At 40.7% G+C, this 14,208-nt stretch overlaps 1 protein-coding gene across 8 annotated transcripts in view; it reads right to left on the reverse strand.

Annotated features, from left to right (window-relative positions):
* The window catches only part of atp2b3b (ATPase plasma membrane Ca2+ transporting 3b), a 137,823-nt gene that overhangs the window by 64,672 nt on the left and 58,943 nt on the right, over positions 1–14,208 (reverse strand). For 6 of the 8 annotated variants that reach the window (XM_062054201.1, XM_062054208.1, XM_062054202.1 and 3 more), the window contains 10 exons: positions 11,710–11,766; positions 11,427–11,468; positions 9,844–10,008; positions 8,872–8,943; positions 8,502–8,644; positions 5,239–5,371; positions 5,052–5,161; positions 4,799–4,933; positions 835–941; positions 692–767 (listed from right to left, as the gene is read on the reverse strand). In XM_062054201.1, coding sequence (XP_061910185.1) covers positions 692–767; positions 835–941; positions 4,799–4,933; positions 5,052–5,161; positions 5,239–5,371; positions 8,502–8,644; positions 8,872–8,943; positions 9,844–10,008; positions 11,427–11,468; positions 11,710–11,766 — 1,040 coding nt within the window. The remainder of the gene's footprint in view (positions 1–691; positions 768–834; positions 942–4,798; positions 4,934–5,051; positions 5,162–5,238; positions 5,372–8,501; positions 8,645–8,871; positions 8,944–9,843; positions 10,009–11,426; positions 11,469–11,709; positions 11,767–14,208) is intronic. The other 2 variants (XM_062054203.1, XM_062054205.1) reach the window with 1 other exon arrangement.

The raw sequence follows: 14,208 nt of genomic DNA on the forward strand, positions 1-14,208 counted from the left end.
TATATATATATATATATATATATATATATATATATATATATATATATATATATATATATATATATATATATATATATATATATATATATATATATATATATATATATATATATATATATATATATATATATATATATATATATATATATGTATCTGTTTATATTTTATTTTATTTCTGATTATTATTTTTATTAATGTATTATTATTTCTTTTTTGTTTATTTAATTGATGTATTTGTAGATATTACTTTATTTTTTTGCTGTTTCTTTCTTTTTTTGGTGGGGGGGTGGTATGGTTGGGATATAAACAAAAAATATTTTGACATTTAGGGCAGACAACAGATATATGATGTATGTGAATATGATGTAATGGATAGGAATGTCTGATGCTGGATGTCAATAAAAATCAAATGAAAAAAAAAAAAATAGTAACAAAATGAGAGAGAAATTAAGTAAATAGGTGGTCAAAACAATTTCAGGCTGGTGACTTTGGTCATTTATTATGGTAAACTCAGCTAATCCTAGGGCGCTAGCATAAATAGCATAGCATTGACAACATGTCAGCCATTTTAAATTTGGTCACACATTTATGGCAGCTCTTTGTTTTATAAAAAAATGGAAAGACGTTTTAATAACTCATGTTCCTATGACAACTTTATCACTGTCTTAAATATTTGGACAAAACTTCTGACCTGTTTGACCATCTCATCTCTGTCACGTGGGCGGAAAGTCCGAGATTCTCCGTTGGGATCGAGTATGTAAGAACACCTGGGGAGAGAGAGATGAGACATTTGTGTTTATTGAGAAATATCCGGTGTTGGTTGTTTCCACTCACTTTTTTAGCATGATCTCGGAGGCTCCTTTGCTGTAGAGACGGAAGGAACCATCTGGCAGCTTGGTCACTGTGCTCATGGATTTACGCACCGAGTTAAAGGTATACACCTGAGAGGAAATACGAAGTTATTAATACTTATACTAATGCTATGTGGGCATGTTTGTAACGCGTGCAAGTTCAATATAGTGGATGTTTAATCTTTAGGATTCAGTGGGAACGTATCACTCCACTCGCTGTGACTTGACTTAGAATAGAATAGAAAGTACTTTATTGATCCCTGGGGGAAATTCAGCACCACAGTTCGCTCACAATAGACAATAATAAATATAAATAAATAATATAATATAATATATATAATATACTGTATATATAATATATAAATAACATAAATATATTCTACATATACTCTACATTTAAGTGCACTCAAGAAGGAACATATGCATTATACAGTCTGATGGCTGTCAGTATGAAGGACCTCCTGTGTCGTTCCGTGTTGCATTTTGGGAGTCTGAGCCTTCCACTGAGCGTGCTCGTTCTCTCTGCAAGGTCCGAGTGTAGTGGGTGGGGAGTGTTGTCCATAATGGCTAGGAGTTTTGCTAGACTTCTCCTCTCTGACACCACCGCCAGAGAGTCTAGCTCCACTCCCACCACGTTACTGGCCTTATCTACCAACTTGTCCAGTCTGTTTGTGTCCCTCGCTCTCAGCCCGCTGCCCCAGCAGGCCACGGCGTACAAGAAGGCGCCCGCCACCACCGACTCGTAGAACATCATCAACATCTTTGTGCAGACGTTGAAGGATCCTAGCCTCCCTTCTTGTAGAGTGCCTCAGCATGTTTTGACCCATTCAACTTGTTGTCCATGTGTACACCGAGGTATTTATAATCCTCAACCATGTCCACATCGACCCCTCTGATGGAAACAGGGGTCGCCGGAGTACTCCTCCTCCTTCCCAGGTCCACAACCTGCTCCTTGGTCTTCGTCACATTAAGCTGGAGGTGGTTCTTTCCACACCATGTGACAAAGTCCTCCACCAGTGCCCTGTATTCCTCATCATCACCATCCTCAATACACCCTACTATCGCAGAGTCATCAGAAAACTTCTGAAGGTGGCAGGACTCTGACTGATAATGGAAATCGGTGGTGTAGATGGTGAAGAGGAAGGGGGAGAGGACTGTGCCCTTCGGGGCCCCGGTGTTGCTGACCAGCCTGTCAGACACACAGTCCTGCAGTCGCATGTACTGTGGTCTGTCAGTCAGGTAATCAACAACCCAGGACACCAAGGGGGCCTCCACCTGCATCGTCTCCAACTTCTCACCCAGTAGTCCAGGCCGTATGGTATTAAAAGCACTGGAGAAGTCAAAAAACATGACCCTCACACTGCCAGCAGGCTTGTCTAGGTGGGTGTGGGCTCGGTTCAGCAGGTAGATGACTGCGTCCTCCACTCCCAGTCGGGGCTCGTAAGCAAATTGGAGTGGGTCCAGGTGGGGCTTGACTGTAGGGCGAAGTTGTTCCAGGACCAACCTCTCCATGGTCTTCATGATATGGGAGGTTAGAGCCACCGGCCTGTAGTCCTTTGGCGTGCTGGGTCGCATGCACGTTTAAGTCCCGTTTTTCTTCGCTGTCATTGGGTTGACATTCATATGCGTCCTTCATTGGACAAAACAGATGATTTGTTGTAGCGGCACCACTGATTGGTTGTACATATTAAGCATACAATAAGTGGATAATAAATGTTGTCTATGGTTAATTATTTTGTTTTTAGCTTATTTGGCTTAAGATTTGATTAGAATTATTCTATAAACTCATACAAAAACAAAAACAAAGAGCTCTTGTTTAATTTTGTGAAAAATTATTAGTACATGCTTGGGTTGTCCCAGTACCAATATTTTGGTACAAGTACCAAAATGCATTTCCATACTTTTTGATACTTTTCTAAATCAAAGGGACCACAAAAATTGGCATTATTAACTTAATTTTAATAAAAAATCTTATGATACATTAAACATACATTTCTTATTGCAATCTTATTTCATTTATGCATTAAATAAGATGTTGAACATACTAAACAACTTGTATTTTATTAGTAAGAAAGCAAACAAAGTCTCCTAATTAGTCTGCTGATGTATGCAGTAACATATTGTGTCATTTCACATTCTTTTATTTTGTCAACATTATTCATCTACTTAGGGCAGCACGTTGGAACAGAAGTTAGTACGTGTGCCTCACAATATGAAGGTCCTGGGTTCGATCCTGGGCTCAGGATCTTTCTGTGTGGAGTTTGCATGTTCTCCCCGTGACTACGTGGGTTCCCTCCGGGTACTCCAGCTTCCTTCCACCTCCAAAGACATGCACCTGGGGATAGGCTGAATGGCAACACTAAATTGGCCCTAGTGTGTGAATGTGAGTGTGAAGGTTGTTTATCCGTGTTGGCCCTGCGATGAGGTGGCGACTTGTCCAGGGTGTACCCCGCCTTCCGCCCGTGTGCAGCTGGGACAGGCTCCAGCACCCCCTGCTAACCCCGTAGGAGAAAAGCGGTAGAAAATGGATGGATGGATGGATGGATTCATCTACTTGTTCATTTACTGTTAATATCTGATCACTTTCTGTTTCAACATGTTCTATCTACACTTCTGTTCAAATGTAATAATCACTCATTCATCAGTTTGGATGCTTTTTTTGTGCTGGAAAGTTGTAAGAAAGTTGTAAGGTGACGGAATATAATGCTTGAAAAAGTTAGCATCGGCATGATTGTTTCAAACATTTAACTTCATTAATTACGAATTAACATGTCCACTAGGTGTCACTATTTAAAAACAAATAATACTGCTCCACTTTACCTTAAAGACGGCACAAGTCTCTTTGAGGTTAATAATAAATATGTTAGTGTTTTTCTTAGCTACCATTGGTCTCTCATTGACAAGTATGTATGATTAATGCCGATATCGTATCGGCTCATATTAGTGACTCAAAGCGTCAATATCTCAGTATTACGAGTGAAAAAGTTGTATCCGGACACCCCTACTTGAAAGACCGCTAATGGTAAAATGTCGCATTCAATACCTCTATAGTTTATTCATGTTTAGTTTTGATTAGGGCTGGGCGATAAAACGATATCAATATATCGCGACAGAGAGGTAATCGATGTCAATAAAAAATGAGTTCAATAAAACGTTCTGTAATTTAGTTTTTTACTTTGTCGGGGGAAAGCGGAAGTATGGAAGCAAGGTTGGTTGCATGAACAAAGGCACTAGCTCTCTGGTAACCGAGCAACACAGGAAGTGATAACTGATCAGTGGGAGGTACACGCTAATAAGCCAATCAGGTGACAGTATCAACGAACAGGTTTGGTTGATTCTTTGCATGGAGTGAGAAGAGAAAGTTAAAATGAAGAAATTGTGGATAAAAGAGGAAACATCACCTGGAAAGTTTTTGGATTTTTTCAAAAGGAACTGTATCAGACCAATGTGGTCTGTAAATGATGCAAGGTGCCACACCACCTTAACCGCATTCACCCTTTAGAGCACAGCTGTAACTTCCTGCCACTAAACCTGCACAAAATAGTTATTTTCAGATTTCTCTATGTTTACATTTTCACACTTTGCACTATTTTCTTACACTTTATGATGCATTTCTTAAATATTCCTTATTTTTGCACCTTCATTTTAAGAGTTTATTGTTAAGTGTTCAATGTGATTTTAGTATTTTGTTGACATTGTTTGAGTGTTTTCCATGCATGTGTGGACATTTTCTTTCTGCCCTGATAGGTGAGGGCATTAACATTTAATATATTTTTCTCCTGCTCCTTATTTTCCTGAGGTTATAAAAGATATCAATGATTATCGATATCAACCAATATAAAACCCTAATATGGTGATACAGTTTTCAGCCGTATCGGTCAACCCGAGTTTGGTATTTTAATGATTTCCCGGAACCTTAGCAGGCGAAAGTCGATACGATGTCCCACCTTGTAGAGTCTCTCTTCAGGGATCTGCTCTCTGACAGGCATGTAGTCTTGTTGCAGGTCCAGTACAAATCCCAGGAGGCCACACTCCGTCTTGTTGCCCACTTGCTTGGCCAGACCTCCCTCCACATCCGGTGGCTGACAGTAAATGTTTGGAATAGAAGATGAGTGGTGAATGAAAAGTAAATGTAAATGTTTTGTTCCTCTCATAATAACCAAAACAAATAACATGTATCTCTAAGAGAAGATGACTCACTAAGATCTTGGAGGTGTAGGCACTGTTGATGGCGATAGCGTTGACCAATATGTCCAGTGTCCGGGGGTTGAGCTGTCCTGGGTCCGGGATCACGCGGTGGTGCACATCACCTAGGCAACGGCAATCATTTCAATGCATGTGGGTAGACGCCATGCGTGGCGTGGATTCGCTGCGTGCCAAGACTCACTGATGTAAGCCTGAACCACGGTCATGCGGTTGGTGGTGAGCGTGCCCGTCTTGTCGGAGCAGATGGCAGTGGCGTTGCCCATGGTCTCACACGCGTCCAGGTGGCGCACAAGGTTGTTGTCCTTCATCATTTTCTACGGCAGACAATGGGCTCAAACGTCACTCATTCATATGATGATAATCAATTCTACTTTGATTAAAAGGGTCTCTAAAATAGGGCCAGCACATTTTAAAAACATTTATACAAAAAACCCATAACAAGTGGAATAAACACATAAACACATGGATGATGGAGTCTGGTGTGGATCAACGTGACTGGCCTGCACAGAGTCCTGACCTGAACCCGATAGAACACCTTTGGGATGAATTAGAACGGAGACTGAGAGCCAGGCCTTCTCGACCAACATCAGTGTGTGACCTCACCAATGCGCTTTCGGAAGAATGGTCGAAAATTCCTATAAACACACTCCGCAACCTTGTGGACAGCCTTCCCAGAAGAGTTGAAGCTGTAATAGCTGCAAAAGGTATATTGAACCCTATTGGTTAGGAATGGGATGGCACTTCAAGTTCATATGTGAGTCAAGGCAGGTGGCCAAATACTTTTGGCAATATAGATCTGAAGTTGACCTAGAGATTTAAGCGTTACAAGTAAAAAAAAAAAAAAATCAATTATGATTTATTTTAACACTTTTATGAGTGGGGCGGGCAGCACGGTGACAGAGGGGTTAGTGCGCTTGCCTCACAATACGAAGGTCCTGAGTAGTCAAGGGTTCAATCCCGGGGTCGGGATCTTTCTGTGGGGAGTTTGCATGTCCTCCCCGCGACTGCGTGGGTTCCCTCCGGGTACTCCGGCTTCCTCCCACCTCCAAAGACATGCACCTGGGGATAGGTTGATTGGCAACACTAAATTGGCCCTAGTGTGTGAATGTGAGTGTGAATGTTTGTCTGTCTATCTGTGTTGGTCCTGCGATGAGGTGGCGACTTGTCCAGGGTGTACCCCGCCTTCCGCCCAATTGTAGCTGAGATAGGCTCCAGCGCCCCCCGCGACCCCAAAGGGAATAAGCGGTAGAAAATGGTTGGATGGATGGATATGAGTGGGGCCCTTTTGAATCCCTGAGAATTGTAGTGGGATGTCGGTTTAAAAAATAATGATGCATCAAAATCAATGTTGTTATGAATTATTAACCTATTTAAGACTCAAATTACTTCAAATCAAATATTCCACTTTGACATTTTTTTGGAGGAAAATATTGCATATTTTGTGTTTTTTCCATCAAAAACAGGGTTTTATTTGACAAAAAAGGCATAAAACATATTAAAAACTAACAATAAAAAAACGTTACATCATCAGACAGATCTAAAGTTGATACAGAGATTTACTGCTTTTGATGTGGGGTCAGAATTTCCTTACGTGTCCGAAAAAGAGTAGGAAGACAAAAAGCTTCTCCAATGCATAGCAAACTAACACATTTGTCACCCTTTTTGTTCTCATTTTGTAACACAATTTACATCAATTAACTCAAAATGCAACAGTTCTCTTAAATAAATAGTTCAGTCATTTATGATTCACATAGAGAGATGAATAATATTATCTCAATTTCAATAAGGTTCAAGACGTTAATCAGAATATTATCAGAGTATTGTACTTACTGCATAAGCCGCTACTTTTTTACCAAGCTCTGAACCCCACGGCTTATACACAGGTGCGGCTAATCTATGGATTTTTCTTCTATAACGGCGAAATTATGGAATGGATTAAGCAAAGAAATCAAACAATGTATTAAAATGATCCATTTTGAGAAACTGTACAAGCTCGACGTTTTTACAAAGTACAAGGAAGAAGAATCCTGAACCTTATTAAAAAAGCTCTCTTTCATCTCATAAAGAATGAATGAAGACATCAATGACGTTTCTGTTTTGTACAAAGGGCCGTTTTACTGCCGTGTTACAGACATCCTTTGGAAACAATTAAGGTATGTAAATAAACATGTACAATATATTATGGGTAAATATGTAATTTCACAACATACCGGTATATATCTGCGGCTTATAGTCCGGTGCGACTTATATATGAAATATATATACATTTATTTATTTTTCTTAGAAAAATTATGTGGCTTAAAGTCCGGAAAATACGGTACTACACACCAGCGGTCTGATTGTCACGTGCATCTTAGTTGTCGTTTCCATGGACAAATTGAATTGAAATTGAAAGTGCCACGTAAAATCGCTAATGCTAATCTGTAGCATGTATATGCCATTACCAATGTAAATTAGCATCGAGCTAGTGCATTTTGAAATGTGGAGCCTGACTTTTGAGTGTTTTCTACCAGGCATGCTTGTTTTGTTGCCATAGAAAGTTACAACTAGGGATGTCCGATAATGGCTTTTTGCCGATATCCGATATTCCGATATTGTCCAACTCTTAATTACCGATACCGATATCAACCGATACCGATATAAACCGATACCGATATATACAGTCGTGGAATTAACACATTATTATGCCTAATTTGGACAACCAGGTATGGTGAAGATAAGGTCCTTTTTTAAAAAAAAAAAAAAAAAAATAAGATAAATAAATTAAAAACATTTTCTTGAATAAAAAAGAAAGTAAAACAATATAAAAACAGTTACATAGAAACTAGTAATTAAGGAAAATGAGTAAAATTAACTGTTAAAGGTTAGTACTATTAGTGGACCAGCAGCACGCACAATCATGTGTGCTTACGGACTGTATCCCTTGCAGACTCTATTGATATATAATGTAGGAAGTTACCAGAATATTAATAACAGAAAGAAACAACCCTTTTGTGTGAATGAGTGTGAATGAGTGTAAATGGGGGAGGGAGGTTTTTTGGGTTGGTGTACTAATTGTAAGTGTATCTTGTGTTTTTTATGTTGATTTAATAAAAACAAAAAAAAACAACAACAAAAAACCGATACCGATAATAAAAAAACAGATACCGATAATTTCCGATATTACATTTTAAAGCATTTATCGGCCGATAATATCGGCAGGCCGATATTATCGGACATCTCTAGTTACAACAGTACTCAGAGGCGGTCCGCTACAAATACACCTGTTTGCCCGCCAAGTGTTTGAGTGTCACATGCAACAAAAGTAATGAAACACCGTTTAATTTATATTAATCGGTGCTTGGTAGTACCGAATTCTGTACCCTTCCCTATCTGTCAGTCCTGGGCCTTTACCATCGACATCACCTTGACTCTGGAAAGATGTGCGTTGGCGGTGCGGCCTACCTTGACAGAGTAGGCCAGAGAGATGGTGACGGCGAGCGGCAAACCCTCCGGCACGGCGACCACAAGCACGGTGACTCCAATGATGAAGAACTTGACAAAGTACTGGACGTAGACCGGCGTACATTCTGTCACCCAAACGTGGCCTGCAACAACACACGACAGGATGTGCAACAAGTTGTGCTCAACAGGGCGGTACACACACGCACACACGCACGCACGCACGCACGCACGCACGCACGCACGCACGCACGCACGCACGCACGCACGCACGCACGCACGCACGCACGCACGCACGCACGCACGCACACACACACACACACACACACACACACACACACACACACACACACACACACACACATCCACCCACCGTCAACAACAAAGGTGTCGATGACAAAGTAGAGCACCAGGATGATAACAGTAATGGCAGACATCACTAAACCTGTGGAGGGATGGAAAGAAAGACACTTTGTTACTCAGTCTCCACAACTCTAACAATTACTTTGTTTCCCAAGCTTTGAACAAAGGTACAAAGATGCGGCTAATCTATGAGTTTTTCTTTGCTAACGACCATAATGTTTTGTATGCAACAAACTTACACGGTAGAAACACCGACACAGCGACTGAGAAGGTGTGCTATTGCTTGTGTTGTGGTGCCATCTTTTGGACAAGCTCGCTCACTGCAGGTACTGCGGGTTGAAAAGTCTACAGTATTTCCCTCCGTTCCTTGAACCGGAAGTACATGTGCCGTTCCGTCTTCTAGCCATCCATAGGGTTCCTACTCGTATGGATTCTTCATTCATCACTCCAAGCAACGTTTGTAAGTTTTACAATATAACTAAAACAATTCGTACTTACTAAACCGTCCCATGTGTGATGTCTGTAGGAGTGTTTTAATGCATATTTGTATCGTAATGTAATCAAGCTAGCGTCATTGGCATTAGCTAATATGCTAAGACGTTTACGAGGGTCTGTGTTAGTATTATTAACTTACAATGGCATTCTTTTTATATTGTTTCAGTTTCACACCAAAACGTCACCGTGGAGTTATTGAGTCTGTTTAGCTGATTGGAGAGCTAGCTTCCGCAGCTAGTGACGATGACTACTGTTTTGTTTCATCAGCCGTTTTACTATCGTGTTACAGACACCGTTTGGAAACAATTAAGGTATGGAAATAAACATTTACAGAATATTTTGTACCGGTATATATCTGCGGTTTATAGTCGGGTGTGGCTAATATATGAAAAATATTTTGTCCTTTTAAAATTTACATATCTGCATATATCTATAGTCAGGAAAATATAGTAGTTTTGTACTCAGCAGACAGGAAAGTGGTCGCTACCTGCTTTGCCAATTTGAACCGCCAGTTTGGTGAGCTTGCCCTGCAAGACACTCTTCTCCTTCTTCGGTATGTTGGTCTTCTTCTTCTCTCGGTCCTCCACTTCTCCTCCCTCCGCGCTCTTGAGGGGCTGCATCTCCATGGCGACACCGCCATCTTGCTTCTTGGCTAAATTATACGCACAAAGGCATAGACAGTAACATCAGCTGCAGAAAAAACAGATACGGCGGAACCTCTATTTGGCAATTGGTGTGCTAATCACTAGCTGACAACTACCAGGCTAATCACTGGCTAGCATAGGGTGTGTTAATCGGCAGCTTATAAATAACAAGCCAATCACTAGCTGACAACTAACAGGTTAATCACTAGCTAGCAAATGGCGCATTAATCGCTGGCTTGCAAATAAGGCGCCAATCGCTAGCTGACAATTAGGGTGGTAATGGCTAGCTGACAACTACAGCATTAATTGCTAGTTGTCAAATAGTGTGCTAATCACTAGTTGACAACTAACAGACTAATCGCTACCCAGCAAATAGTGTGTTAATCACTAGCTGCAACTAGCGCGTTAATCGCTAACTGACAACCACAGCACTAATCTCTAGCTGACAAAAAGCATGCAAATCGCTAGCTGGGAACTAGTTCGCTAATCACTAGCTGACAACTAACAGACCAATCGCTAGGGAACAAATGGCGCAACATCCACTAGCTGACAACTAAAGCGCTAATCGTTAGCTAGCAACTAAAGCGCTAATTGCTAGGTGAAAACTAACAACCAAATCGCCAGCTGGGAACTAGAGCACTGATCGCTAGCTGACAACTAACGCGGCAATTACTAGCTGACAACTAGAGTGCCAATAGGTGGCTGGCAACTACAGCCCTAATCCCTAGGTGACAACTATTGCGCTAATCGCCAGCGGGCAAACAGAGTGCTAATCGCTAGCTGACAACAAGCACGCCAATCGCTAGTTGCCTATTAAAGCGCAAATCGCAAGCTGACAACTAAAGTGCTAATCACTAGCTATTTTAAATATAGCAGTACCACTGCGGACCCCCGTTGAAGACTTCTGATGTAGAACGTTTACTTTAGGGAGTGGACTTCAACGGTATCTTCTTCAAGCTGCTTTCCCCGTCAAACACACCATCAGCAGCTTCTCCATATTTTCATGGATAAATGTTTAGATATCATTTTAAAGTCCTTGGCTGGCGTCTTGGGCTCATTCTGCTTCAGTATGCTGCAGACTAGCAGTGCTACGCTCCAATGATTAATCCAAATTTAGCTAGCCACACGCTGTGTCATCTTTTGATGATTTCTTTCTTTAATTCAATGAAGATCATCCGTTTCTTCTCAGCACTGTCCTCCACACTCACTTTCTTCACAAACATGCTTGGGAAAACAAAGTTGTGTCCATCTTTAGCTATAAGCTAATGCTCGCGCGGTGTCCACTGTGACATTCACTACGCCAACTAGTGGTGGGGAGGCTTGTTACCCATAAAGCATAAAAATTAGACGAGAGACAGCTCTTGTTTTGAAACCCTGGTAAGCTGGAACACTCAGGTAGTGCTTTATCGACTGTCAAGGTGTTTACCTTTGTTCTGGTTGTTCTCCACGGCGCCATCGGGTTGTTTTCCTACAGAAAGGGACAAAGACAAAGGTGCAGAAAGACAGATATTAACGTTCACGTGCCGGCAGCTCATGGAAACGATACGCAAAGGGAAGAGTGATAACGACACACATGTTGTTGGTTGGAGAGACGTCACTCAGTACACATGTGAGTCCTTCAAGACCATGGACACGGTCACACCACGTTCTACTGGAGGGTGGTGGGGGTGTGGCTTGAGGGCGGGACAGACAACTGTGTGCTTACATACCGTTGGTGACTGTGCTGAAACTGGCGTCTGTGTTGACCAGCAACTGAGTACTGTCCTCTGTTTGGGGGTTCGTGCGGGGGACACGAGAGAAGTTGACAAAAAGGAGGGACAACAAAAGAGAGCAAAAAGGGAAATGATAAAGCTCAAATAAAGAACGTGTTTGTTTTAGGGATGCTCTGATCAGAATCGGACAACCTCTGTGGAAAAGTACTTGATCGACTACAAAAGGTTATCCCCTCTGACTGACACTTTATTTATTCTATACACAGTTAGCTAGCAGCTAACTGAATGTGCATACACAGTGTGGAGCCACTCCCTTGAGTTAATACTCATCACCTCCATTGTGGCAAACAAACTACATTTCCTACTAGGGCTGGGCGATTTGGCCTTTTAATAATATCTCGATATTTTTGGGCCATATACTGTATATCGCGACATTTTGCCTTAGCCTTGAATGAACACTTGATGCATATAATCACAGCAGTATGATGATTCTATGTGTCTACATTAAAACATTCTTGTTCATACTGCATTAATATATGCTCATTTTAAACTTTCATGCAGAGAGGGAAATCCCAACTAAGTCAATTTAGTAAATCTGTATTTACTAAACAGTTATTAAGCAGTGGCACAAACATTCATGTCATTTCAAAACAGAAAGTGCAAGATTGTCAGTGACATTTTAAAACAAGCTAGTAGTGCACTTTTGTGCATGATGTCACTAAGATGACATATCAAAACAACACTAAATTAAAGTGCACTTTTTGTACAGAACGCCACTACAATAGTTAAAAACAAATAAAGTGCACTTTTGTGCATGATGTCACCAAAGATATTTCAAAAACTGTCAAATAAAAATTAGCTGCATAATAGGAAATCAAACAGTGTATGTCCTTCGTTATGTGGTAGGTTACTGCAGACGTTATCTCCTTCTGTTGTTGACTATTTTTTCATACGGTGTTGATCTGGAAATTGTTGCTTCGGCATTTTGTGGGTGGCACCGAACGGAGATGTTGACATGCAGTTTCAAGCACTCTTCATTCTCTAGCGGGTGACTTTTCAAATGATGCTACAAATTAGCAGTGCTGCTACTTTTTGTAGCAACGCTTTTGCTGCATAATTGTTCAACATGTTCCCACTTGAAGCCAAACCACCGCCAGGTGATGCACCCCGTGCTGTTTTTCTTGAGAATGAATTATTCCTCAATTTGTTAACAGATTCGCACCTTCTCTCTCTCGTATTACCACTCGCAACGCACCGTTACATCACAGCTAATGTTACCTATGTCGCTACCTCTCTGCTCTGCGAGGGCGCGCAACGGTATGTGACGTATGTAAGAAGGTGCACTTGTTTATGTCTCTGTGAGAAGGAGAGACAAGAAAGAGTGGGAAACGCCTGTAGTGTAATGCCCACAGCTAAAAGCAACTGTGTGAGAACGTATACTCGAATATCACGATATAGTCATTTTCTATATCGCTCAGAGACAAACCCGCGAGTATCGAGTATGTCGATATATCGCCCAGCCCTATTTCCTACTATCTTAAATATAATTATCAAGTACTGTTATCAACAGAGGGAGGGCCAAACATGTGGCACACGGACAAAAACAAGCGTGCTAATGACCAAACTAGCCGCTAAGCTAGCTTGAAAGAAGAGAGGAAGTTAGTGCTGAGTGAAGTTCAAAAAGAAAGTAAGCAGGAAGTTGATTAATTAGAAGGGGTGCACCAAAAAAATCGATTCACATTCAAATTGTGATTCTTATTCATACTGATTCTAAATCAATTTGTAATTTCCAAATATTAATTATTATTATTTTTTTTTAATAAGAATCAATTTTTAAAAATATGTTTTTAAAAGGGCCGTTTCTAAATCGTTTCAAAAATCTATTTGTAAAAATAACTGTTTTTTTGTATATATTTTTAAAAGAACGTTTTTAGGCCATCTGCATGAAACCAGAAGGAGCTTTCGAAACCGGCAACTTGTTTTGAAAAAGTTTCATTAGAATTTTTATATCAAATAACAAATTGCAAGAATCGATTCTGAATCAAATGGTCACCCCAGGAATCGGAATTGGATCGAATCGTTAGGTGCCCAACGATTCCTCCCAACCCCCTTTTAAATATCATGATCATGTAGTGTTATCACCGGAGGGAGGGCTAAACATGTGACACACGAGTAAACAAACGGGAGCAGGCCTGCTAATGACCAAACTAGCCGCTAAGTTAGCTTGAAAGAAGAGAAGAAGTAAGCGGTGAGTGACGTTTAAAAGCGTGCATGTCAGCAGAAAGTGAACAGGAAATGAGCAGGTAGATTATTAAATTGGGGTGCACAAAAAATCCATTCAAATCTGAATTGAATTGCAATTATTTTTAATCCCGATTATACAAACCGACTCATAAATTTCAAAAATAGATTTTAAAAAATGGATGCCACATTGGGGCCTGTGCACGTTCATACTGGAGTTTGCTAACGATCACATTTTACTTGTAATCTAAACAG

The sequence above is a fragment of the Entelurus aequoreus genome, linkage group LG07 (assembly GCF_033978785.1).
Source record: "Entelurus aequoreus isolate RoL-2023_Sb linkage group LG07, RoL_Eaeq_v1.1, whole genome shotgun sequence".
NCBI classification, from domain to species: domain Eukaryota; kingdom Metazoa; phylum Chordata; class Actinopteri; order Syngnathiformes; family Syngnathidae; genus Entelurus; species Entelurus aequoreus.